Consider the following 25,052-nt stretch of genomic DNA (forward strand, 5'->3'; position numbering starts at 1 on the left):
TGTGCAGAATGTTCAGGCAGACGAACTGAGCAGACTCATTCAAGAAAACCACGAATGGGTCTTAAACGAGGAAGTACTAGGAGAAGTCTTCGCAAGGTGGGGAACTCCAGACGTGGATCTGTTCGCCACCGCCGAAAACAGCAAATGCCGAGGCTTCGCCTCCAGGTACTACCAGCAGGGGACGCTGGGGAACGCGTTATGGATCAACTGGTCGAACAGCTTTCTGTACGCTTTTCCACCAATTCCCCTGATTCCGGCGGTTCTCATCAAGCTGTCCCAGTCCAGGGCGCGGATGATCCTGGTTGCCCCGGAATGGCCCAGACAGTGGTGGTTCACGGACCTGCTTCACCGCTCTCTCCTTCCTCACATGAAGCTGCCGTGCAGGCCGGACCTTCTCACGAAGTTCGGGGGGCGGATGGTACACCCCAACCTCTCGTCTTTGAGTTTGGCGGCATGGCTCCTGAAATAGTGCAATATGGCCATCTGAATCTCCCAGAAGATTGTATGGACATACTGAAGGAGGCTAAGCGACCTTCCACTAGGACTTCTTATGCTTACAAGTGGAAGAGGTTTTGCATCTGGTGCAAGTCTAAGAACTATGACCCTACGACATGCAAGGGAGATGTCATCCTTCCGTATCTGCTGCATCTGGCGCAGTCGGGCCTTAATGTCCATTCCATTAAGGTTCATCTGGCTGCTTTGACTGCCTACAGGAAAGGCCCTTCACAGACTTCCTTCTTCCAGATCCCTGTGATCAAAGATTTTTTGGAAGGCTTGAAGAAAGTGTTCCCTCCTGTCAGGCTTCCTTCGCCTTCGTGGGACTTGAATGTGGTGCTGTCCAGATTGATGAAGGAGCCTTTTGAACCCATTCATAAGGCTTCGTTGCAGCACCTGTCCTGGAAGGCGGCGTTCCTCGTGGCCATTACATCGGCCCGCAGGGTGAGTGAGATTCAGGCGTTGTGTTGCCAAGAACCTTATACTGTGTTTCATGCTGCTAAGGTTGTTATGCGTACTCACCCTAAGTTTCTTCCCAAGGTTGTTTCTGATTTTCATATCAATCAGACTATCACTTTGCCTACGTTCTTTCAGAATCCGTCATCTCCAGCGGAAAGGTCTTTACATTCCCTGGATGTGAGGAGGGTGCTGAAGTTTTATCTTGATAAGACTAAAGATATTCGTAGGTCAGACCAATTGTTCATTAATTATGGATCAGTCAGGACAGGTCTTGCTACCTCTAAGCAGTCCATCTCGAGGTGGATTGTGTCCTGCATACAATTGTGTTACTGCAAAGCTAATAAGACCTTAGGGGGTAAGCCTAAGGCTCATTCCACCAGAGGCAAAGCTGCTACGACAGCTATGCTTCGTAATGTTCCCTTTGCAGAGATCTGCAAGGCGGCCACTTGGAAGTCGGTCCATACCTTTGCTAAGCATTACTGCCTGGACACTGATGCCAGGGCAGACGCTCAGGTTGGGCAGGTTTCGCTGCGGAATTTGTTCGCACAATAGTGGCGTGATTTTCATATTCTCCACCGCCGCTTGATGTGGGGATGGGCTTGCCATTCTATTCACTAGATTATGACTATACACAGAGATCCCCTACTACAGAAGGAGTAGTTTCTGTCCTGTAACTCCAGTTCTGTAGTAGGGGTATCTCTGTTATAGTCATAAGCGCCCTCCCGCCTCCCCGGTGGAGATTTGTTCAGGTACATAATGCTACAGGTCTGGCGTTGTTTACGCCTTCAAAAAGAACTGAAACTAAGTTGGACCTGCTATGCATTCTGGGATACTGGGAGAAGGTTCTGGAAGGTTCCTTAAAGGCACAGTATCCTATTTAAGCCACATAATGGCAGCCTATGGGGCTTGTCTGTCCAGGTTCTTCTCTCTATCATTCCTGAGGGATTTTGCTGTTAAGCAAGGGAAATCTGTACAGGCTTTGCTGTTTTGTGGATTTTGTGGTGGAATTTCTAGTTGAAGTACTGGACAGTGTAGCCTTTTTGGCTGCATTATCTGTCTTTAAATTCTCTCTTAAGTGTCTATGCATTTCTGCATTTTTTGACACTGTAAGAGATTATTTTTGATTGCTCCGGGGTCCACGCATATGGGCGGGACTAGTCACTAGATTATGACTATAACAGAGATACCCCTACTACAGAACTGGAGTTACAGGACAGAAACTACTCCTTCTCTTCCAACAGTATTTTAGCTAAAACATTGTAATCAACTCTTGGCACAGACCTCAATAATACTTCAACCTTTTTATGGCTGTATACTACTTCCTGTCCAGGGAAGACATGGCTTGGCAGTTCGGGCTGGACTGTTCTCATGAGGCACAGGGTCAAGACTGATTTCCATATGGCCATGTCTGAACTGGGGTGGCGTGGTGAGCAAAAGAACGATGGATTAAACCCAGATCTGTGACTGGGGGTGAATGTTTTGCCAATGTTCAACATTCCGCCCATCACCTTGTGTGTTTTGCTGTTCAACCTAAGTGGGAAGGGTATGCCCAGACGTGGGTCCCGTGCTCACTACGCCACTGGAGTCAAGATACCCTGGCTGATGACGGCTGATAGCCAGAAACCGGTCCTCGGAAGCTTGATTCCGGTCCAGGGAAGACATTGGCTTGGCAGTTCGGGCTGGACTGTTCCCATGAGGCACAGGGTCAGACTGATTTGCATATGGCCATGTCTGAACTGGGGTAGCGTGGTGGCAAAAAAAACGATGGATTAAACCCAGATCTGTGACTGGGGGTGAATGTTTTGCCAATGTGCAACATTCCGTCCATCACCTTGTGTGTTTTGCTGTATACTACCTCAACCCGTTTACGGCCATATATGCCTATGAGCATTCTGTGGACTACCTCAACCTTTTTACAGCTTTTGTACATGCTGTTTTATATAATGATCTACATTATTGCACTTTCAATCTTTGTAATTACTTACAGCTGTATTGTCTATTTTAAGCCATCTGTAACTTCCATATAACTAAATATTTCTCTTGTAAAGCGCTCCAGCACCTTTGGGAATGTCCACACTACATAAATATGCACAAATAAATAAATTGGAAGAAACAAGCAGCAACAGGCCCAATAAACCTGGAACCCGGGCAGATGGCCTCAGAAAGGTGCCCAAGCCGGTTAGGCGAGGGAAACGCATCTTGTGCGCTCTTGTGCCACAGGAGGGGCTGATCACAAATCGGGAAGATTTTGCAGGTTTTTTTCTGACATACAGAGGGAGTGTGGGGAGGGGTGGAAGAAGAATCCATGGGCCAGGCATTCGGGGTTTCTGTTAGAAGATTCTAAAGGGGAGCGACTGGTTCGGGCCCAGTAAGGAGGCAGCCCGCCCTGCAGGGCTGCTGAGAAGCGAGCTCTCCCCATGTCTGGCAGGGCCCAGCCCACAGCCGTCTGGCGATGCTGAGTTTACATTCTTCTGGGCTGACATCACCGCCTCGGCTCCGAGGCCGGAAATGCACGGGTCTGGTTCACACGCGAGGCTGGCTGACTGGAAGGTGCCTAGCTCGGAGCCAGCCGGCAGGCCTCTGCCCCAAACACACACCATGAAGGAACAGGGCTGCCCGACTGTCACCTCACTGCGCAGGGCTGGGTGGGTAGGGGGGCAATGGGACATATTCATGCAAAGCTCTCAAGTTTCCTGCGTCCATTCTTTGGGAGAACGGTAACCAGCTCCCTGTAGCCTAGGTCATTATTGGCGCTGCTTCTAAGCCTGGACTTTTATATGATAAAACAATGCATTCTGGGTGTTGTGGTTTTCGTTTGCTTGCACTCGTGTAATTAATCTAACACACCTGACATCAGTGATTTGTGGCTGAAAACTACAGCCCTGCAAATAGTGTCTGTGATGACCCAGAATGAGGTGGTCAACCTATGTGTGCATGCTTCATCAGTCCAGACTTTTACTTTGCATTCTGGGATCTGTAGTCATTATTTTAAAACGGGCTGAACAGAAGTCCTAGAATGCAGAGTTAAACGATGGACTGGATGCGCTGCTCATGCATGCTACTGGAAAGGTTGGAGCTCTGTACAGAGCCTTGACCAAGTCGGATGCCTCCAGATGTCAATCATCGAATATCCCAGCATGCACGTGGCACCCGGCACTCACCTGCCCAGCTCCTCCCGCATGTCATAGTGCGCCTCCACGTTATCCTGCTTGAAGGTCGTCATGGTGTCAACCGGCCCCACAAGAGGTGGGCACTGGCTTCTGGCTCCCACTGTCAAAAATCACCCTGGAAAGACAAGGAATGTGAAAACAAATCAGACACCTCAGAATAAGGCTCTTTAAGAGAGGGCTGGCAGATTAGAGCCCCTTATTGCAACGCTTGACAGACTGGTGCGCTGCATACAGTCATTTGCCGACCCATGCACCGCATTCTGCCACGGGGCGACTGGTGCACCTCATTCTGCCACTTGGCGACTGGTGCACCTCATTCCGCCACTTGGCGACTGGTGCACCTCATTCCGCCACTTGGCGACTGGTGCACCTCATTCCGCCACTTGGCGACTGGTGCACCTCATTCCGCCACTTGGCGACTGGTGCACCTCACTCCGCCACTTGGCAACTGGAGCACCTCATTCCACCACTAGGCGACTGCTGCACCTCATTCTGCGACTGCTGCACCTCATTCTGCGACTGCTGCACCTCATTCCGCCACTAGGCGACTGCTGCACCTCATTCCGCCACTAGGCGACTGCTGCACCTCATTCCGCCACTAGGCGACTGCTGCACCTCATTCCGCCACTAGGCGACTGCTGCACCTCATTCCGCCACTAGGCGACTGCTGCACCTCATTCCGCCACTAGGCGACTGCTGAACCTCATTTCGCCACTTAGCGACTGCTGCACCTCATTTCGCCACTTAGCGACTGCTGCACCTCATTTCGCCACTTAGCGACTGCTGCACCTCATTCCGCCACTAGGCGACTGCTGCACCTCATTCCGCCACTAGGCGACTGCTGCATCTAATTTGTTTTTAGAGCTTTCTATAGCGCTAACTAGACCAGAGACATCGGGTATAAGAGCGCTTTACATGAGCACCAGTTTTGTTACAGATGAACACATTCATTTTTGTTGGGCACAGAGAGATTGAGCGATTTCCCCAGAATCACAGGATGTTGAGGGTCGTTGCCGAGACTCATTCCCGGTTCCCAAGGTCCGAGGTCGACCGCTCTAGCCGTAAGGATACATCCTCTCCCCTCATTCCGCCACTTGGCGACTGGTGCACCACATTCTGTCAAGTGATGATTTATAGCACCTCATTCTGTCATTTAATTGATTGGTACAGCAAATTGCCACCTGACAGATTGGCAGTTCAGGCTGGACTGTTCCCTTGAGGGACAGGGTCAGACTGATTTGCATATGGCCTTGTCTGAACTGGGGTGGCAGAGTGGGCTAAAGAACGGTGATGGATTAAACCCAGATCTGTTGACTGGGTGTGAGTGTTTGATTGGTTCAGATGCTCCGTCAATCACCACCCCCTTTTGTACCGCTTTGTTCGCCATAAGTTGGCAGGGTATGCTCAGACGTGAGTCCCTTGCTCACTTTGCCACTGGATTCAAGCAAGCCTGGCTGAAGACGGCTGTAATGCCAGAAACCGGTCCTAGGAAGCTTGAATCAGGTCCAGGGAAGGAATGGCTTGGCAGTTCGGGCTGGACTGTTCCCATGAGGCACAGAGTCAGACTGATTTGCATATGGCCATGTCTGAACTGGGGTGGCAGAGTGGGCTAAAGAACGGTGATGGATTAAACCCAGATCTGTTGACTGGGTGCGAGTGTTTGATTGGTTCAGTTACTCCGTCCATCACCACCTCCTTTTGTACCGCTTTGTTCGCCTTAAGTTGGCAGGGCATGCTCGGACGTGAGTCCCTTGCTCACTTTGCCACGGTATTCAAGCAAGCCTAGCTGAAGACGGCTGTAATGCCAGAAACCGGTCCTAGGAAGCTTGAATCCGGTCCAGGGAAGGCATGGCTTGGCAGTTCGGGCTGGACTGTTCCCATGAGGCACAGGGTCAGACTGATTTGCATATGGCCATGTCTGAACTGGGGTGGCAGAGTGGGCTAAAGAACGGTGATGGATTAAACCCAGATCTGTTGACTGGGTGTGAGTGTTTAATTGGTTCAGATGCTCCGTCCATCACCACCCCTTTTTGTACCGCTTTGTTCGCCATAAGTTGGCAGGGTATGCTCAGACGTGAGTCCCTTGCTCATTTTGCCACTGGATTCAAGCAAGCCTGGCTGAAGACGGCTGTAATGCCAGAAACCAGTCTTCGGAAGCTTGAATCCGGTCCAGGGAAGGCATGGCTTAGCAGTTCGGGCTGGACTGTTCCCATGAGGCACAGGGTCAGACTGATTTGCATATCATGTTTGAACTGGGGTGGCAGAGTGGGCTAAAGAAAGGTGATGGATTAAACCCAGATCTGTTGACTGGGTGTGAGTGTTTGATTGGTTCAGATGCTCCGTCCATCACCACCCCCTTTTGTACCACCTGACAGATTGGTGCACATCATTCTATTACTTGACAGACTGGGGCACCCCATTTCATCACTTAACGAAAGGAGCTCCTCATTTACTCAACTGATGGTGGAAGTACCCTTTTCTGTCACTTGTCGTTTAGGTGCATTGCATTTCGCCACCTTACAGATTGGCACACCTAATTCTTCCTCCCCTCAATGGAGTGCCCCTCGATCCTCCTCAGCACCCATTGTTGCCCCATCAATCCTCTCAGATCAGTGTCCCCAACTCTTCCACCTCCTGGGGAATACACCCTCATTCTAGCTCCCTAATGATTGGTTCTCTAATTTATCAACCTCGATCCAGAGCACTGTGCCTCATTTCTCCTCCTCACACATAACCGCCCATCATTCTTCCTCCTCACAAATCCGTGCCCTCATTTCTCCTAAGAGACTTTACTGTGCCTTATGTCTCCAGGCAGATCAATGTCTCTGCCGCCCCGTCCTACCCGCTGTTTGGTGGCACTCATCCCTTTTCAAAGATGAGCATTCTCCATCCTCTGCCACATAAGCTCCCCTCATTCTTCCTCACATGTAAGAGCTCACCATCCTTTTAGTATAGATCAGTCAATTTAATCCTCATCCTAAATTAGTGCACTTCATTCCTAGTTAGTGACTGATAAGTGGCCCACATGTAAGAGCTCACCATTCCCTTTAGCATAGAACAGTCAATGTAATCCTCATCCTAAATCAGTGCACTTCATTCCTAGTGCCTGATAAGTGCTCCATATTACTTCTCCAAAAGGATTAACACATCTAACTCCACCTCCCAAAGATTAATTCATCGCAGTCCAATTTGCCAAAGAATAGAACTGCACAATCCACCGTCCCAAAGCACAGTACCCTTCACTCCAGCGCTTCTGGGACTATTGGAACCAATTTCACTTCCCCTTCCAAATCCCAAAAGATTGAAAAAGATCATCCAACATCCCGTAAGACTATTGCCTCTCCTATCTTTCCAAAGAGTAGTGCCAGTCATTCCACCTCTCAGAGTATCTGCATGTCATTCCTCTGCCTCAAAGATCAGTACTCCTGACTCTGCCCCTTTAAAGAACAGTGCTCCTCATTCCACTGAACCATAGAATCAAAGATGGGTGTTTCATTCCAGCTTCCCACTGCCTAGTGCCTTTCATTCCAGTGCCTAAAATATTAAATGTCCCTCATTCCACCTCCATAAACACTGCAGCTCCTCATGCCACCCCCTGAATGAGTACTACTCATTATTCCTCCTAGGCAATAATTACTGCTTCTTGGTCCACCTCCTCTCAAAATGGTACCTTTTATGCCACCACCAAAAAGATTACTGCTCCTCATTCCATACTCCAAAAAGTAGTGTCCTTCATTCTACGGTCTCAAAGAATACTGCTCCTCATTCCACCTCCAAGGGAACTGCACCTCATTCCACCTCCCCAAAGACCAGTGCTCCTCATTCCACCTCCTCAAAGGCTACTGCCCCTCATTCCTCCTCCCCAAAGACCAGTGCTCCTCATTCCACCTCCTCAAAGGCTACTGCCCCTCATTCCTCCTCCCCAAAGACCAGTGCTCCTCATTCCACCTCCTCAAAGGCTACTGCCCCTCATTCCTCCTCCCCAAAGACTAGTGCTCCTCATTCAATCTCCAAGGTAACTGTTCCTCATTCAATCTCCAAGGTAACTGTTCCTCATTCCACCTCCAAGGGAACTGCTACTAATTCCACCTCCCCAAAGACTAGTGCTCCTTATTCCACCTTCAAAGTACCTGCACCTCATTCCACCTCCCCAAAGATTAGTGCTCCTCATTCTCCTCCAAGGTAACTGCTCCTCATTCTCCTCCAAGGTAACTGCTCCTCATTCTCCTCCAAGGTAACTGCTCCTCATTCCACCTCCAAGGTAACTGCTCCTCATTCCACCTCCAAGGTAACTGCTCCTCATTCCACCTCCAAGGTAACTGCTCCTCATTCCACCTCCAAGGTAACTGCTCCTCATTCCACCTCCAAGGTAACTGCTCCTCATTCCACCTCCAAGGTAACTGCTCCACATTCCACCTCCCCAAAGATTAGTGCTCCTCATTCCACCTCCAAGGTAACTGCTCCTCATTCCATCTCCAAGGTAACTGCTCCTCATTTCACCTCCCCAAAGACTAGTGCTCCTCATTCCACCTCCAATGTACCTGCTCCTCAATACACCTCCAAGGTAACTGCTCCTCATTCCACCACCAAGGTAACTGCTCCTCATTCCACCTCCAAGGTGACTGCTTCTTATTACACCTCCCCAGAGATTAGTGCCCCTCATTCCACCTCCAAGGCGACTGCTCCTCATTCCACCTCCAAGGTAACTGCTCCTCATTTCACCTCCCCAAAGACTAGTGCCCCTCAATCCACCTCCAAGGTAACTGCTCCTCAATACACCTCCAAGGTAACTGCTCCTCATTCCACCTCCAAGGTGACTGCTCCTCAATCCACCTCCAAGGTAACTGCCCCTCAATACACCTCCAAGGTAACTGCTCCTCATTCCACCTCCAAGGTGACTGCTCCTCAATCCACCTCCAAGGTAACTGCTCCTCATTCCACCACCAAGGTAACTGCTCCTCATTCCACCTCCAAGGTGACTGCTTCTCATTACACCTCCCCAGAGATCATTGCTCCTCATTCTACCTCTTAAAAGCTAGGTCCTCCCCAAAAATTAGTGCACATCATTGCACCTCTTCAAAAGGTTACTGACCCATATTCACGAAGATTAGTGTCCCTTGTACTAATTACCCGAAGATTAGTGATTCCCCTTCCATCTCCTCAAAAACTGGTTCTCTTCATTCCTTCGTGCAAATGCCCCCCAATCCTGTAACACTGCTCGGGCTCATCTTTCCTCTTCACACAAATCAGTGCTCCACATTCTTTCTTATTGTTCCGTAATCCTCCTTGCACACAGTAGCACCTCCTATCCCGCCGGCTACAAATTAGCTATCACTACTTCTCCCAAATGAATGCAATTCATTCTTCACCCCCATTAGCATGTGTAGGAAAGTTGGATCTGCTTTTATGGTGACCCTCACGTTTTGCTTGATGTGATGCCATTTCGGACTAGTCTGACTGAGATCCTACTAATCAGGACCCCAGGCTCTGTGCTTTCCCCCCTAAATTGGTTGGCAAGTACTTTGGTACATCCCAGATTGGACACTGGTGTGCACTTATCAGTCCCTAGTATATGGTAAGAAAGTACCCAGGGCATAGGTACACCAGGGGTCCCCCATGGGTTTAAGCATGCATTATGCCACCTATGGGAGTCCACTCAATTTGCAACTAAAGGCCTGCCATTGTAGCCTATGTAAGCTGCTGCTAGCACCACTTAAGAAAGATATAGGATTCCAATCCTGAAGGCAGGGTACTTGGTTCCAAGTGTGAGAGTGCCACTGCATAAGCAGGACACCCCTACGACGTCCATTCTCCCTGGTTGTAAATGTGACAGCCATATAACATATAGAGGGGCACAACGTCATTACGCGGTGACAATCTTGATACTGGCTGAAACTAATCCTATCATGTTTGATATGAAACATGTTGGAATCATACCCCCACACCATAAACGATGTGGAAGGTAGGATTCCAAGCACCGTAAAGCTCCTATGGGAGGCCCTCGGTGCTCCCGGTACCAGTCTTCCAGACCCAGACAGCAAGCCAGGGCTGCTGTCGGATAGAGTAGAATAGAAAAAATATATTCCCTTAGAATCAACTGTTAATCCATTAACCACACACTATACAAAATCCTTTCATAAGAGAATATCTTTAAAAAAAAAGCACCTGTAATTATAAAAGTCACAAATTTATTAAATATACATTAATAAAAATCACTAATAAAATTCAGTAAAAAGACAGTGAGCACTGTCCACAGTTCATAAAAACAATACATATAATAAATCAATAAACAACCAAAGAGACAACAAGTGACATATTAAAAATCATAAGCAAATCATTAATTTGATTGAATCTAAAACGCAGTCATATCATATAGAAAGATAATTGACTCGATAGTTCCTCGAATTTAATATCACAGGAGCGTTGACGCGTTTCGGTGTGCACATAGATCTAGCACCATCTTCATCAGGACTTTTTTCGTAATAATTGTCTCTTTATGAGGAATAGCATACAATCATGTGTGCCCCCGAGAATGGATGCCAAAATGCAGACAGTAATATCTGTGTAGTTATCAGTCTAGACTCTTCTAAATGGGTGTTTGCCTAATCTGATTAAATTTGCATGTGTGTTTTTTTTTTGTTAAACAATTTTTATTGCAGGGTTGTGTACAGCATACATTGCCATGTGTAGAATCTCACAATACAGAGTCGCCGTTCTCCCATTGCTTTTCAGGTGTTTCGTACACAGCCATTTAGCCCACATCCCGGAGTAAATTTGCATGTGTGTTGACGATAACTTCACCCTTCACAAAGGGAGGAGTCCGTGCTAAACAACATCGGAAACTCTCTTCAAATTGATAAGGTGTGTGGACGCCTTAGCGCCTTTCTTGGTGACAGCAACTTCGGTCAGTTGTGTGTATCCAAAATTAAAAAATGATGTTGTAGCCCGTGGGTTCATAAAGATATCTATGGTCCCTTAATCAGCAATCAAGCAGCGTCGGACGTTGTATAATACGAGGGCTCACTCGACCGCGAGGCACCCTTTGAAATCGTGACTGAAGGGAATACAGAGGAGGAGTATAGACAGCAGAAGGAGGCATCTTCCTTGTATACAACAGCACGCCGAGGCCCATAGATATCTTTACGAAGATATTCTCTTATGAAAGGATTTTGTATAGTGTATGGTTGAATGTGGTTCATTGATTAACAGTTGATTTCAAGGGAATATATTTTTAGGTCGAGCAGCGTAGTCTGCTCGAGACCTTATGTTGCCCGTATCTTGCCCGTATCTGGGAATGTGGACAGCAATGTGCCACGCGCTTTTCCTTTCCAGTTTTTACCGCGGGAGCGCGCCTCTCAGACGCGCTTGCGCACACACAGCCAGCCCCCACCCCCTGCACACACACATACAGACACGCACACACAGACACGCACACATACACACGCACGCATACACCCGCCGCAGCCCCCCGCCCTCCCCCCGGCCGCCGCCACCGCCGCCATACAAGCGCACCCCCCCCCCCCAAGCCCCCAAGCCCCACTTACCGCCATTCTAAACTTCTGCAGCCTCCGCGGGGCTCTCCCTCGGGCATGGGAGCCCCGCGTCACCAGCACTGCTTCTCTTCGTGGGCGCGTGCGCGGGCTTCCGAAGACGGAAGTCCCGCCCCATGGAAGGTTTCGGTTTCGCGCACGTCGCCCTGCCGGACTAACCATGTTACTTTTCGCGTGTCTCGCTGATTCAAGTAAACTCTGGAAACACCGAGGCTGCGCCTCCGGCCCTATTTAAATGGTTTATTTCTCTTCCTACTCCATGAGAGTTCTTGTATTCTTTTTAACTTCCCCAAGGCAATTCGTTTTTTTTTCTCCCTCTCCTCTTCTACATGGCACTCGTCCTTTTTGAATGTCCTCTTCCCCATGGCACTTCTGTTCTTTATGTATTTATTTGTTTGTCTCGGCCACTCTGTAATACACTCGGTAGCTCTGTCTTTTTATTCTGCTCCAAGGCGGCTTTCTCCTACCCCATTGCACTTTTGTTTTCTTTCTGCTTTATGCCCTCTAACTCCATGCTGAGAATGTGAGGCCGGACACAGACGGGGCAGTGGCTGGGGACTTTGCACAGAAAGGATCCGTTGTTCCAGTGGCTGGAATCGGTCGGGCAGGGCTGCCCATGTCACTTCGTGGAGGGCAGCTCAGAGGTGCCTGTAATTGCCCCGGGGCGACAGAGGAACCCGATCCCCGCCTTCGCAGAGCCTCTCACTGGCTCGGCAGAGCTGCTGTGCTGCCTTCCAGGATATTGTAGACGTTGCTGTCGGGGGCTCTTTTACACGGAGTGTTTGTTTCTTTTGCTGCAGTCCAATGCTCTGATTTAATTTTAGTTATTAAATGGCTTTGCACGGTCCGACGAAGTCCAGAAGCTAGTGTACCCCAAACCTGCAGTCACACTGTCTGGGTGCGGTGGGGCATGTTTCTTTCAGTCTGCACAAGTGTCTGTGTAGATTGTTTATTCGATCTGCTCGCCTCTGCCATCTTTCCTTGCCTTTTTTATCTCCACTTTCGTTCTCTTGCTGTACTTCTTTCTATTGGCCAACTTACAACATTCTCTTGTTCATCTGTCACTAACTTTGTATGTGCGTTTGACTAGCATGTACCTTTCAGTTCGTTATGATTCTTTATTTGTTTCCCAGCTTTGGGTGCCCTTTTCCTCTTTTTGTTTGGTGCTTGTCTATCTGTGTTTCATTCTGTGTGTTTATTTTGTTCCTTGTGTCGCTGTCTAATCAGGTCTGTGTCACCTTTCACGCTGGTCCTGTGTGGCTCTCTCCTTTTCTTTCCTGGTGCTCTCCCTTTCCAGGGCATAGGCCCTGCACGTGCCAGGGCTGTTTATATGATCTGCTAATGAGCCATCCAGTATAACTTTCAAAGCGGTTATCTCTGCCTGTATTTTTTAAAAGTCTCTGACTCTTGGACAGCTGATAGCGACCTTTGATACAGCGCATTGCAGACTCCCACTCATCTCCAGGCGCGCCAAACAGGTGTCTGTGTTACCAGACTCAATGGTTCTCGATTCTTTGGCGTCAGAAAGATGTGACGCTAGTTTTAGTCTACAAGTCCCAGGCAAATGTCTCGGGTAATCGCTTTAGTCCACTCAGCTATCCTAGAATATATTTCTCTCTCTCTCACGCTCTTGGTCACTCCCATATCATTCTCCTCTTGCACCCCCCCCTTATTTAGTTACACTTCCTTTCTAACAATACTATAAAATCTCCTCTCCTCTATCTCCTGACTCTCCCCTCCCCTCAGTCTCTCCACTCTCCCCTCCTCTCTCCTCTCTTCTCCTCTCCCCTTTCTCCCCTCTCCTAACTCCCCCCACTCTCCCCTCTCACCACTCTCCTCTCACTTCAATCTCCCCTCTCCTCACTATCCTCACTCTCCCCACTCTCTCCTCTCACACCACTCTCTCCTCTCTCTCCACTCTTCCTATATTTCTGTCTGACTCTCTCCTGCCCCTTCACTGTCTTGGCCTCTCCACTCTTCCTCTATTTCTGTCTCACTCTCTCCAGCCCCTTCACTGTCTTGGCCTCTCCACTCTTCCTCTGTTTCCGTTTCACTCTCTCCTGTCCCTTCACTGTCTTTGCCTCTCCACTCTTCCTCAGTTTCCGTTTCACTCTGTCCTGCCCCTTCACTGTCTTGGCCTCTCCACTCTTCCTCTATTTCTGTCTCACTCTCTCCTGCCCCTTCACTGTCTTGGCCTCTCCACTCTTCCTCAGTTTCCGTTTCACTCTCTCCTGCCCCTTCACTGTCTTGGCCTCTCCACTCTTCCTCTATTTCTTTCTCACTCTCTCCTGCCCCTTCACTCTCCACTCTTCCTCAGTTTCCGTTTCACTCTCTCCTGCCCCTTCACTGTCTCCACTCTTCCTCTATTTCTGTCTCACTCTCTCCTGCCCCTTCACTGTCTTGGCCTCTCCACTCTTCCTCTATTTCTGTCTCACTCTCTCCTGCCCCTTCACTGTCTTGTTCTTATTCAGTATGATTTGCTAATCTTAGTTTGCTGTGTGCAATTATATTTTGCTATTGCTCTTTCTCTTGAACTAACTGTTTGATGTAATTGAATCATTGTTTTCAGGCATGCCTGTCCACTTGGATCAAGTAAAATTATCTAAGACTACAACTTCCAGAATCTAGAATAAAAGCCAGAATAAGAGCTAGAATAAAAAAGATGTCCAGATGACATGGGATGACCTGGAAACTCTTGCTCTAATATCAATATAGCACAAAAGCACCCAGTATTTACTTAAGGTATCTGGGGGTGCTCTTTGTTTCCTTTAAGCAAATGAATACTCCTACACAAAAGGTTCTGTGAAGTTATCAGAGGTGCTGTAAAGAACATGTCTTCCATGAGATTCTAGTGCTTTTGAGTTAACAGGTGCTGGCCTTTTGTATATCAACTGTGTGGGTTGTCTAGTGCTAGAAAAGGAGTACAGCCACTAGTGTAAGGATTTCAGCAGTGCCCGGATGCGATAGGCTTGCGTGATCTCAGAGGTGCTCTTCTGGTGGACATGGATTCAATGGTTTCTCAAATAATCTAGCAGATGAGCATATCAGTAATTTTTCATGGATACATGGGTTCAAGATTTCCTTGAGGAACTGACCCTGTGTTAACACATTTAGTGGGTTCTCAGTAAAGTATACTATCTAATCTATCTATCTATATCTATCTATCTATCTATCTATCTATCTCTATCTATCTATCTATCTCTATCTATCTATCTATCTATATCTATCTATCTATCTATCTATATCTATCGGCCTCACTCTATCTATCTATCAATCAATCTATCGGCCTCACTCTATCAATCTATCGGCCTCACTCTATCAATCTATCGGCCTCACTCTATCAATCTATCGGCCTCACTCTATCAATCTATCGGCCTCACTCTATCAATCTATCGGCCTCACTCTTATCTATCAATCAATCTATCGGCCTCACTCTTATCTATCAATCAATCTATCGGCCTCACTCTTTTCTATCGGCCTCACTCTTATCTATCGGCCTCACTCTATCAATCTATCGGCCTCACTCTATCAATCTATCGGCCTCACTCTATCAATCTATCGGCCTCACTCTTATCTATCAATCAATCTATCGGCCTCACTCTTATCTATCGGCCTCACTCTTATCTATCGGCCTCACTCTTATCTATCGCCCTCACTCTTATCTATCGCCCTCACTCTTATCTATCGCCCTCACTCTTATCTATCGCCCTCACTCTTATCTATCGCCCTCACTCTTATCTATCGCCCTCACTCTTATCTATCGCCCTCACTCTTATCTATCGCCCTCACTCTTATCTATCGCCCTCACTCTATCTATCTATCGCCCTCACTCTATCTATCTATCGCCCTCACTCTTATCTATCGCCCTCACTCTTATCTATCGCCCTCACTCTTATCTATCGCCCTCACTCTTATCTATCGCCCTCACTCTATCTATCTATCGCCCTCACTCTATCTATCTATCGCCCTCACTCTATCTATCTATCGCCCTCACTCTATATCTAACTATCTATCTATCTAGCGCCAATCAAATACACTGAACATAATCTTCACAAAAATTATTTACATAAGTTTAAGCTATTGCCCCAACACAAGTTCTGCCATGAGCACCGAGTTGTTGGTTCAGTGGTTGAGGGAGTTGTGCTCAGAAGGGGTAAGGCTTCGGCAGGTTGGGGATGCTGGAGTGGGTGGGTTTTGGGGAGGGGGGATGTTTGACTGTTTACTAAGACCAATTGCATTGCAAATGTACACAACATTCAGATATTCCTTGAGGGGGATTGTATTTGCAACTTACGACCATGATAGTGGGTGGGATCAGGATCCGGGTAGGGTACTTGTATGTGCTGGTATGTGTGGTATAGCATCATTTGTGTACACCAGGTTCTAGAACTGGCAGCGGTAACTGTCTAAACGTCCTCCCTTGGAATATTCGTGGGTTTTCTCGCCCACAGAAAATTAGGCAGGTATTTGCCAGTCTTACTAGATGGAATATTGATATAGCATTCCTGCAGGAATCGCACTTAGCACCGCACACTCACGCTACATTGGGGTCGAGGTGGGCAGGTACTTCATACAGAGCCTCATACTCATCTTATTCCCGGGGGGTGCTTATACTGATTAGGAAGGGGGTCAATTTTGAGGAGGAGCATTTGACACAGGACCCAGCTGGCAGATATGTGCTAGTAACGGGTACACTAAGAGGCCAACACATAACACTCCTAAACGTGTACGGCCCGAATATAGACGCGCCGGAATTCTATCGTGACATTTGGGGACACCTGCAGAAACATGCTTGCACGCACATTTTATGCGGGGGGGACTGGAACGTGACACTACTGGACGGACTGGATCGCTCCTCACAATCAGTGGAACAACACAAGCAGTCGAGACTAATGGTGGGTCACATGATGGAGGATCTAGCGTTGGCGGACATCTGGAGACTAAAACACACTGACGACCCAGGTGCTACACACATCACTGCATCCCACAATAGTTGGTCCAGACTGGACTACTGGTTGGGTTCCAAGGATGTTGCTCTGTGGGCGCGTAAGATACAGGTGCTGCCACGCACACTATCGGATCACAACCCGGTTCACTTACAACTGGACATACCTCATTACACACCCCCCCCATTCCAATGGCGTTTCAACTCCCAGGCCCTCACAGACCCAATATATGTAGACACCCTGACTAAGGCGATCAAAGACTACTTTGCTAATAATTCTCAAACTACAGAAGACTCTTGGCCACGATAAGGGGAGTCTGTATTAGCACTACCATAGGAGTACTCAAAGACATACGGTGCCAAATTCGCCGCTGCGAAAGCCAGATGAGGGATTTAGAATTGCACTATGAACAAACGCAGGACGTATTGTTGTTACCCAAGCTGCGCGAATTACACACAGAACATGCCGATTTTTTAACGGCAGAAATCAAATATCTAGATCGCAGACACGAGGCCAGGGCTTTTGGGGAAGGGGGTAGACCAGGGAAAGTGCTGGCGCGGAAAATATGTGAGGGACGAGGACACTCAACGATACTCCGAGTCAAGTCAGGGGAGGGGATTTTACAAACACATCCAGCAGACATAGTCAAATGTTTTGTAGACTCCTACAGCACACTATACCAATCCCAACCAACAGCTACTACTGAGGAAACATATGACTACTTACATGAGGTGGCGATTGGCTGGCTGTCGGATGCCCATAGGGATCACGGTCGAGGAGGTCACTGAGGTGATCGCCTCGCTCCCCAATGGAAAGGCCCCAGGCCCTGACGGGTACACGTCCGAATTTTATAAAAAATTTGTGGATATCATCGCCCCCTATTTGGTGGACATGTATGGTAATTCCTTTGAGGGATCATTACTCCCCCCCACTCTGCGGGAGGCAATGATCATAGCACTCCTTAAACCATCCAAAGATCCGGAAAATTGCGACTCCTATAGACCCCTTTCCCTAATAAACGTAGATTCGAAAATACTCGCAAAGTTACTGGCCGTTAGGCTGTCCCCACTGATGACTCGACTAGTACTCCCGGATCAGGCGGGGTTCGTGCCCACTAGATCCACCTCGCATAATACCAGAACCCTGTTCGCGCTGGCACACTATCTGAAGCCCTCGGTTAAGGCGGTAGCTGTCATGCTCGACGCCGCGAAAGCATTCGATTCGATCGAGTGGCGTTACATGCTGACTGTCCTCAATAGGATGGGGTTCCCTAAAAGGTTTGTCCAGTGGATTTCCTTGCTGTATACTAAACCATGTGCAAGAGTCCGAATCAATGGTTATGTTTCTGCTCCATTTGACATTGGGCGGGGCACAAGGCAGGGTTGCCCCCTGTCACCCCTGCTCTTCGCGCTGGCGTTAAAACCACTAGCGTGCATAGTACGTCAAAATTACAAGGAGTCGGCACTGCAATTTGTGTCTAGGCCACTGCACATATCACTCTACGCAGACGATATGTTATTATATGTTCGCGATCCAGAGACACATCTGAACCCGCTGCTTAGAGAGTACATCCGGTTTGGGGGTCACTCGGGTTTAGCAATAAACTGGTCCAAATCCTCACTCATACCTCTCACCGATGCCACTACCCACTTTGCAATGGATTATCCACTAGAGTGGCAGCAGGACCCGATTCGATACCTAGGGGTCATGTTCCACAGGAATCCAGACGAAGTCATACGAGCAAACTATGGGGTGGTACTCTCCAAACTGGACGATAAGGTCCGTCGTTGGATACACTTACCATTATCAATAGCTGATCGTATAGCGATAGTTAAAATGAACATCTTGCCCAAGATATTATATCTCTTTAACAACATACCCATTACGCCTACGAGAGAGGTCTTTCAACGCATAAAGTCACTAGTACTAACCTTGATATGGGCGGGTAAACAGGCTCGTATTGACCTGCAAACACTTACGCTCCCGATATCGAAAGGTGGGTTCGGGGTCCCAGACTTTCTCCTATATTACCTTTGTGCCCAGGCACAGTACGCAGCATATTGGTACCATGAGGTCCCCTATATTACTCACGTGGCCATTGAGGAAGGGGATGCCCATCCCGTTCCCCTGTCGGCGATATTATCACACACCAGACCTCCACTCCACAAACAGGACATCAACACTGTAGACACCACGATCAAAGCTTGGAACAAACTAGGACAACTGGCTCACAAAACCCCATTGTATGCACCGGACATGCCATTGCAGCACCATCAGGCTTTGTCAGTCACTAACGAAAAAGTGGGGATGTCTCTGCTGACAAGAGCTGGAATCGACAGGATGGGTGACGTGTATCAGGGAGGCACATTTATAGACATCGACAACTTGCATTATATCCGGAACCAATCTCCTATGTTCCGATTCACGTACTACAGGTTGAAAAGGGCGTTGAGGGAACACTACCCATCGTTCCCAGCGGAACCGGAAACTCTAGCGCCCTTACAGATGCTGATCACTACTAGGGATCTATCTCACTTGGTGTCCAGATTGTATAATGCTGCGCAAACGGAAATAGCAGGCCACACACTGAAAGCTAAGGAGAGATGGGATGCGCAGTTTGATACTCCCCTGACAGATGAAGAATGGTACAGCACATGCGCACTGACACAGATATTGACACCCAATGGGAATCTGAGAATTATACATTTTAAGATCCTCCACCAAGCCTACTACACACCGGTGAAAATGCGTAAATATGGGCTACAAGAGGACGACAAATGTAAGCGCTGTGGTAGTGAGGGTGCGGACTTTGTACATCTGGCATGGCAGTGTGCGAGGGTAGCGGATTACTGGGTGGAGGTCACAGCCGCACTATCGGCCATATTGGGAGAGGAGGTGCGGTGCACACCACAGATCTGCCTGCTGGGTATTGTACCTCAATTCAGAGCACTGAAACGCAAATTCTGTGCAATCGCACTACTGCTAGCAAAAAGACAGGTGGCGCAATGCTGGCACAGCCGTAGAGTACCGACTACAAAAGTGTGGCTGCATGACATGTCCATCTGCCGGGATAAACTACAAACTTACGAGGAAGACTTACCTGTAAAATCGAAGCCGAAGGACATGTGGGGCTTTTTATCAGACTATCTAAATTCCTTGCAGGAACATGAAGAGGACTAGCTGATACACTAGAATGACTGGAGTGTGGATGACTGCTGCATGCATTGGAGATGACTGAGGGCGGCACTGGGGAAATACCGGGATACTGCTCCACTCACTGTATAGGTTGTATTCGAGAGCACTGTAAGGTCTAGAGTTGGGGAATGTTATAGTTCTGTTTATAAAATTACAAAATGTAAGACTCATGCCGACTGACTGCTAAGAGTTCTGCGTAGGGCAAATGAGACGGATCTGCCTACCGTATCTGCAGTTTTTTCATGAATCGCATATGCTATATTGGACGAACATAGTAACGTGGCGAGCCGGCCTCAGGGTTGTAGGCTCATGCAGTGTAACTTGCTTTATGTTAATAAAGGTCTTACAAAAAAAAAAAAAAAAAAAAGTTTAAGCTATTGCCATTATAGTATTGTATTGTAGGTATACTTGTATAGCGCGGTCCTGTCGCCCGAAGGGCATCCTAGCGCTTGAGATCCGGTCAACAACACTTCCACTGCTCAAACATTCCTAGGGAAAAGATGCGTTTTTAGGGCTTTCCTAAACAGGAAGTATAAATTACAATAACTTTTATTTAAGTATTAATTATTAAAAAAAATAAAAGTCATTGTTATTTGTAATATCAATATATCTAAGTCACGTGAATACAACACATATTGCATTACAAATGCTATAGGTGTCACATTTGCGAAAGTTAGAACTATTGGCATTGTAAATGACAAAGCTATTAATTTCGCTATTTTCAAAACCAACACATAAATAAAAAATGTGTCATTTACAATAACAATAGCTCAAACTTTCCTAATGCGAGACCTATTGCATTGCAAATGCTTGTTTTCTATTTGTTACAATTTTGGCACCCTGTCCCTTGGATAGTAGGGCCTCTCCCTTTATTTAAAAAAAATGTCAGACAGAGACACATTTCTGCCCTCCTGCTGCTGAGCCAAGCTCGGGCAGAGGAAGGCAGAACAATAGGTATTCTGTCACGGGGAGGTGTGACCACCTCCCAGACAGGATTTAGTGCATTGGGGCAGGGTAGGAGCGCTTGCCAGAGCCACATTGTCTGCGTGCAGGGCACACTAGGTGCCCTCCATGTATAGTCCAGTTCAGGGAGCAGTTGGGTCCCACTCGGGCACGAAACTGGACAAAGGTCAAGGGAGTATCTCCCAATTGTCCAACCTCTTCTTTGGGAGGGACCACTGAACCGCCCCAACCCTTTCCTTAGAGTATTAAAGGGCTTACCTGTGGTGGGTTCCTAGATTCGTCGTGGAACAACATTCATTTCAGACACCCCTTCTTCTTGGACTGTCTGGGCAGTCTGGACTGCACTCTGGGCATGAAGGCTTCAATTAGGAAGACTCTTGCTGCTCTTGATCTTGTCTCCCTGCTCGTCTGCTGCAGCGTCCATGCCTGTGCACCATAAAGGAATCAGGAACCTTCCAAGGCATGTGGGCATCCAAGACACCTGAAGGAATCTCCCTTGAAATGAAGGAGTAACTTCCCTGCATCTGCAGGCACCACAACTAAGTTGACCAGTCTGCTGACCCTGAGCTCCCACGGACTCTGAAAGGCTCAGCAACACATGAGATGGTTCTTCACATCCCTCGAAGCCTGGCCTGTCCTCTCACCAAGTTTGAGGCCAGTTTCACTCGTCGGAGCCGCAGGAACCGAACCCCTGTGCACCGCGTCAACATGCAGTTGCAAAGGCTTGTAGGCTTCCATCAAGATCTTTGGGCTCCAAGGAGACCCAACCTTAAGCAACTTCAGTGACCAAGATCTTCATCCTCACTGCATCTCTTGTGGGCTTTCATCTTTGGTGAGGTGCTCGAGGTCCTCTTGCGACTCCAAGTCCTCCGGCCTGTGGGTCCTCTTGAGGGTCATCTTTGTATTCTTTGGGCTTCCCTGATTGCTCAGAGCCTGCCCTGACTCCCCTGCTTGTGGTGAATCTCCCGAACCTTGCTGGTCCTGACATTGCACCTTTTACCACTTCCACATTGGTTGCAGTTGCCAAGGCTTGTTGGTGCTCCCACCAAACACCGACCCCTCAACTCCTGACACCCGACGTGGGACAGCTCGTGTACGGCTCCTGGTCTTCCACAGCGTCATCTGGTCCACACAGCTGCAGTTCTAAGTTCACCGTCAGCTCCCCTGCAGCATCAGACATCGGTGGGCATTCATCTTCCATGCCACCTGGTCACTCCTGAGTGGCGTGACCATCTACTTGCGGGTTTTTCACATCTTGAATTCACCTTTGGGACACTTTCACCTGCTCCATCAGCAGCATCTTTCTGAAGTCCTCCATTGGAATCGATGGTGGTTCTCGCCGCCACTTCACACCTATGCACCCGCCTTCCCTGGGGCAGGTATCCTGGTTCCTAAGGTATCCACGGGCGGGGTGGCTCTCCAACATTCTGTCTTCCATTGGGTTTCTTCAGGTTCCGCTGGGAAGGGTCCTTCTTTAAAATTGCAACCTTGAATTACCCATTGACTTGTATTGATCCTGCGGTCGTGTTCACACTTAGCACATATCTGTGGGGCTCCTAGTTACTTACCTCCGGTGGTTCCCCGACACTTCTACTTCTTCTGGGTACAGTCTTGACTCAAGTTGTGGTTCGCATACAACTTATTTAGTATATTGTTTGGTCCCCCCCGGTGGCCACTGTGTATTAAGTGCTACTTACCTGTTTCTATCGTAAAGTATTGTGTGTATCTCGGGGTAGTTGATATCTGTACGTGTTAGTGAGTGTCTTATAATAAATACATATTTCTATAAATGCACTGTGTGGTTCTTTTTCACTTAATCTATACTTCTAAGATAATGTTCTGTTATGTTAAACAGTGATTTATAGAGCGCTCAGCTACTCAGCAGTGTGTCCCGGTGCTGTGACAGTAAAGATAGATGCAGGAGCAATACAACCAGACAATTAAGCTGAGAGGAAGCGGATTAAATTAGCTGTTGAAACATCCAGGTTTTTACTTGTTTTCTAAACTCCAAAAGGGAGGTAGACTGTCTCAAGAAGAGAGGCAGAGCGTTACAAGCACGAGCTACTTGTACCTGGAAAGACCGTCCCCCGCAGCATGCCCTACATAACCTTGACGCTGAGATTAAATGTTGATGTGCTGATCTGAGCGATCTGCGCAGGATATAATAGAGAACTCTTTTACGCAGATAGTGAGCCCCTAGCCCGTGCAAAGCTTTAAAAGCAAGGGTTAGTGCTTTGAAGAGAATCCTGCACTGAACCGGGAGCCAGTGTAAGTTCTTCAAATGGGGAGAAATACGTTCTCTGGCTCCTAACTTCAGGACCGCACTGGCCGCAGAGTTCTGCACGACCTGAAGTCTGCTCAGTAAACCCTCTGGTATACGAAGATACAGGATGTTAACATAATCCAATTGAGAGGTAATGAGGGCCTGCACCACCATCTTTCTATGTGTCATTGGCAGGAGATAGAGAAATTTCCTGATCATTTTTAATAAACCGTCACAGTCTGGGCTTGTGTTTTCATTGATAACATATCATCCATTTTCACCCCCAGGTTTTTAACCATGTTAACAGCCGTCTGAGGTGGCGACATTTCGTCAGGCCACCAATGTTTCCAAATGACCAACGGAGGGGAACCGAAGAAAATGATCTCCGATTTCTCCGGATTACATTTGAGTTGGTGGGATTGAAACCAGAGAAACACTTCAGCCAAGAAGTCTCTAATCTTCTGGTAAAACAAGCTGCTTTACACTCCTTCTGGGCTAAGCCAAAAGACAGCACTCCATAGCTACCAGTTAGAGAGCTTTCTATGGTTGTCTAAGGCCACTAAAATCACCATAAGATTTGTCTGGAGTGATGCAGGGTGCCCACTTACATAAGTGAGCATCGTATACCAAGTCAGCTTCTCACAGCACGCCTCTATATGTTTAGGTTGGGCTCGACAGCCGCAGCTTTCTGCAAGGCATAGTTTTACCAATACTGTACAACAGTGCTTCGCAAACATTTCAGAACCAGGACCCATTCAATAGAAGGACATAAACTTGCAACCCACCTAGCTTTCATAAACATAAGGTTGGCAATTTTTTTATGTAGCTTAAGCATCATTTTGCGGCACAATGTCATTTACAGGCAGCATATTTTCAATTAAAACGGTCCCTAAAGTTGCTGACACTGTTTCACTGATAAACCCTTTATTGTACACAAATGATAATGTGTGGATATCCGGTTTCAGTGAATATTTATCATGTGTGGATAACCAAGTAAAGCGTCTTGATTTGTTTTCATCGTATTTAAATCTTAGTTTACATCACCCTTCAGAAGTACAACCAAATGTGCTTTATTTTTGCTTTCCTAAATGCTGAATGTGTACAGTTCATTTACAGGTATTTAGATATTGTTGTGTGTTGAAAAAAACGACAACCTCCAGCTTTTCCCTGTACCCCAGCATCACTGTACCATAACGAAATTGCCTTTTCTTACTCTGACTGCAAAGTGAGAGAAGTTTGTAAACACCACTCCCCAAGTAAAAAAAAAAATCAGCAATTTGTCCAAAGACATAGCTTGACATTAGACATCGGACTTTGAAGTGCAGCAAATTTGACAAGATAAATACAGAATTTAACGCCATCTTTATTTATTTTGTGGACTTGTGGGACCCACCAAAAATCGGCTGCCAACCCACCAGTGGTTCGCCACCCACCGTTTGGGAAACACTGCTTCACAGTACACATAGAATAGGCTTTTTGCCTCCACCCAGAGGAGTGTTTCTTTCTCACCTCGAAACAAAAAAGCAGGAAAAAACAGAAGGGAGGCCTTTTACACTTACAGAAGACAATATCCCTGACCCCATCCAATATGACACAAACCTAAAGTCTCATGTATTAGGAGAACATTACACTACATCTATTAGGAGAACATGACATCACTATACTTAGCATCAGTTTGTCTCCTGGACGGGACCTACTCCCTTGATTCAATAGATACAGCGGTCTCCTCCTCCGATAACATCATTTCTAAATTGGGACTGTGTTTCAAAACTTGTAGATTCCATCTCTGCTGGGTCACCACTAGACCCCCTTCCACCAAGAACCTAGCAAGAAACATTGGTTATAATGGGGTCGTTATGTAGGGGTGGGCAGAACTCGTAGAGTTACATAACAACTCTGTGAAATTCCGTGGATTTCCATGAGCAGTACAATTTCAGCATGCTGTGCTGATTTTCAGAGCTTGGCACCACACACCATGCCAGAGAGGGCTGCTTCCTTCTGCCTCTCAAGT

General features: G+C 47.6%; 1 protein-coding gene across 1 annotated transcript in view; it reads right to left on the reverse strand.

Annotated features, from left to right (window-relative positions):
• The window catches only part of DAPK3 (death associated protein kinase 3), a 51,607-nt gene that overhangs the window by 18,877 nt on the left and 7,678 nt on the right, over positions 1 to 25,052 (reverse strand). The window contains exon 2 of the mRNA XM_078669738.1: positions 4,116 to 4,239. Within this exon, the coding sequence (XP_078525864.1) occupies positions 4,116 to 4,177 (62 nt within the window). The 5' untranslated portion in view covers positions 4,178 to 4,239. The remainder of the gene's footprint in view (positions 1 to 4,115; positions 4,240 to 25,052) is intronic.

Source organism: Lissotriton helveticus, chromosome 12, assembly GCF_964261635.1.
Source record: "Lissotriton helveticus chromosome 12, aLisHel1.1, whole genome shotgun sequence".
Taxonomy (NCBI): Eukaryota; Metazoa; Chordata; class Amphibia; order Caudata; family Salamandridae; genus Lissotriton; species Lissotriton helveticus.